General features: G+C 61.4%; 1 protein-coding gene across 1 annotated transcript; it reads right to left on the reverse strand.

The window, feature by feature from the left end:
• Positions 1 to 2792: 2792 nt before the first annotated feature.
• Positions 2793 to 3410, reverse strand: DQ04_13521000 (hypothetical protein; the record flags this gene model as incomplete). The annotated part of the gene is made up of 1 exon (XM_009316975.1): positions 2793 to 3410. A coding segment is annotated over one exon (618 nt), but the record flags the coding sequence as incomplete, so codon positions are not given.

Here is a 3410-nt window from a genome sequence, read left to right on the forward strand (position 1 = left end):
CGTCAACTAGCGCCCATAGAGAGGGGCTGCGGGGGGCGTCTAGGCAGGTGTCTACTGCGTCTTCACGCACCACCAAGAACAACAACAACAGCAAGAGCATGGCAGAAAGCTTGGAGACGCGTGCGTTAAAGCTAGGAGACCTTAATGCGCAGTTCCTGCACCACAGAACGCGCCTCGTGGAGAAGCTGCTTGACATCCAGGTCAATGATGAGCTTTCAGCGGGATTCAAGGAGCTACGGCGCAAAGAGCGTGAAACGAACTTCGGTAGGTCTTTTTCGGTGCCCTTTTCTCTGTCTGGCAACGACGGGGAGCCAGCGCGCAGGTACGTGACTGGGCGTTCCTCCTCCAGGTTTCCATCAATGGCAGGAGGTGCGAATGCGTCCGAGTTGGAGCGGACCGTGCGGGAGCGGCTGCGCGACGAGTGCCGTGTCGACGCAGCGCTGGCGGTGGAGCGCTGGTTCACCTCGCCACGCGACGAGGCATTTCTCTTCGTCATGCTGCATCGTCTCGCCACCATGCCACGCAGCGAGGCGCAGCAGGAGGTGCGCAGCGCGGTGGCGCAGTACGTCGACCCGCACGTGCGGGCGTTTTGGGCGCAGAAGCAGCAGCAGCGCGCGGCCGCGGGTTACGGTGGCGATGGTGATCTGAAGAGCGTTGAGGCGGCCGTCCGCCGCGCAGTAGAGCAGCAGCAAGAGGAGCTCGAAAAGAATCGCACTGCGCGGGCAGAACTGCGGAGGGCGGGGCGTGTGCACCGAGTGCAGGCGGCGCTGGCGTTGCTGCGCAAGGACATTGGCGATGTCTCCTCGCTGCGCTACGTCGTGCCAGAGCGCTACGAAGAGCGGCGACCAGAGCTGCACGCGCGAGAGGAGCTGCGACGCCTGCGTGTGCGTGTGCAGAAGCAGCACCTCGAGGAGCAGGCGCTGCAGCGGCAGCTAGAGACGGCCCGCGCGGAGGCCGATAGGCGGCTGCAGCTTTTGCAGGATAAACTGGACGCATTGCGTGATGCGAAGCGTCGTTTGCAGCATGACATTGCGGCGAAGGAGGTGGACATGGAGGAGCTGCAGGCAGCAGCAGGTGTAGACGGCGGGCGAAGCGTGTCGTGGGCGGAGAAGACGGTGGAGCTGGAGCTCAAGCTGGCGGAGGCCATGCGCGAGGAGCCGCAACTGCAGGCGACGTGTGGTGAGCTGCGGCGCCAACTGCAGTCACTCACAGCGGAGAAGAACGCACTAGACGCGGAACTCGCCAGCGAGGAGGCGGCGCTCGCTGCGGCGTTAACGGAGGAAGAGGACATCGCAGGGATGCTCGCTACCGGACTGGAGAGGGCGCGGACAACGGTGCTGCAACTGCGCCGCCAGCAGAGCCGCGTGGTGCGGGACCTTAACGCGATGCGTGACACGATGGTCGTCGGTCGCGGCCGCGGCGTGTCGAGCAGGATGTCCCTCAAGGCACGTATGCTGGCCTGTGTCGCGCAGCTGGAGCTGGAGAATCTGTTGCAGGCCCGCCTTAAGGCAGAGGTGGAGTGGGAGCAGGAGCAGCTGCGCACCGCACAGGAGGCGGCGCGGCAGAGTCGCCAGCAGCAAACGAAGCAAGAACAGCAGACGGATAGTTTTGAGAAGGTTCTGGCGCTGGCGAAGGAGTTGGCAAGGTATGCACCGGCCACCACCAGCAGTGGCAGTGACAGCAAACAACTCGAATCACTTGGGGTGCGGGAAGAAGGATCGATAGAGTACATTCAGGACTGCATTGTGGAACGTCATGATACGTGTTTGCAGCTGCGTGGTGAAATTGCGCAGATGCTGACTTCCAAGGAGGATGCGCTCCTCACTGCGCAGCGTCAGTTGGACCGGGTGGAATACCAGCTGTTTGAGTGGCGCCTGCGCGAGGAGGTCCTGCTCACCGCTCCGATCCAGTCTTTTCGGGGTGTCCCACCGAGTGTGGACGGTCTTCCTGTTCCGTTGCCGAGCGCTGCGGCGCTTCACCACGATGCGCAGCTGCTCTACGCGGCGGTGTCCCACGCGCTGCACCGTGAGGGTCGCTGCAAGGCAATCCTACAGCTGCTGCAGGATTACGCCGATCACCGCTCGCGTGGAGACGCCGTCAAGCTGCTTCCCTTCCGTCCTCTCGCTGCTGCTGCAGCAACAACGAGACGAGAGGGGAGCTCCGCTCGCCGCGCTCCCTCCCTTCCCTACTCTGTTGCGGGATGCAGCACCGCGTCAGTGGGGACGTCCCAGACGCAGCTGCCCCTCTCGTCTGCGGCGGCGCACCGGAAGATGGTGCTGCAGTTCATCAAGAACGAAATCCAGCCGCTGTACGACACAAACCAAATCTCCCGCGTTCGCTTCATGGACGTGGTGGAGCGCGTTTCGCGGTGGTTTCTCAGCACCCATACAGAGCCACAGTTGGTGTTGACGGACGTTGACAGACAGGCACTCTGCCAGCAGATTCAGGCGACGCTGACGTGGCAGGACGAACGGCGTATCAAGAAGCACAGCGCGGCGTAGGTGTTAGGACGACGGAGAACCGTAAGGCACATATCGCATTGGTTTTCCCCCCACTACAGATTTACGTGCATATTGGTGTACACATGCTTGTGTGTAGCCTGTCATTTTTATTATATATATATATATATATCGGTGTGTGTTTGAGGGGGGGGGGAGAGAGAGAGAGAGTAAATCTCCTTCCCACCTCTTGTTTCAAGAATCCTGTGTTTCACTCTGTCACGGGTTCGGCTGCTGCTGCGCACGCATAGGCACGCCCTTGCCTCCACAAGGCGGTGGGGCGAACAAGAAGCACTAAACGAGACAGCAACAAGAGCGGGAGTTGTGAGGATGAGCAGGCATGAAGCCCCCAGCAGAAGGACCGCGGCAGTAGGGGAAAGGTAGTAAATATGTCTGCTTTTGGGTGCTGCAAAGCATTGCTGATACTAGTGATACCCTTTCTTCCCTTTCTTTGTGTTTTATTTTGCTATTTTCGTCCCCATCGGTGATGGACCCCGCTCTCGCTGCCTTCGCCCGGCGATTCTCCCCCCGCAGAGTAGCAGAAAGCGGCAGGCGGAATAAAGAGGAGGCGGAAGGACACGAAAGCGGAGGCAACAGCAACAACACCAACAAAAACGAGACAGAGACGAGGAGGCACAGATGAGTCGGCTGCGCGTCACGCCCAAGGGCAAGGTCAAGAAGAACATCCCCGTCACCCGCGTGGGGAAGCGGCAGTACCTGAAGCGCCGCTTCGCCCACGTGCGCCGTGTTGACGTGGCGGGCGCGAACAATCACTTCACGCAGAAATACTTCGACCGCGCTAGCACCGCCGCGCAGAACTTCACGCGCCTCGGCCTCGACACTGACCCGAGCGCCCCCAGGGCGGCGGCGGAGCTGCGCAAGAAGCAGGTGCGGCCCAAGTCGCGCCGCCGG

The sequence above is a fragment of the Trypanosoma grayi genome, assembly GCF_000691245.1.
Source record: "Trypanosoma grayi strain ANR4 Tgr_1352_V1, whole genome shotgun sequence".
NCBI classification, from domain to species: Eukaryota; Euglenozoa; class Kinetoplastea; order Trypanosomatida; family Trypanosomatidae; genus Trypanosoma; species Trypanosoma grayi.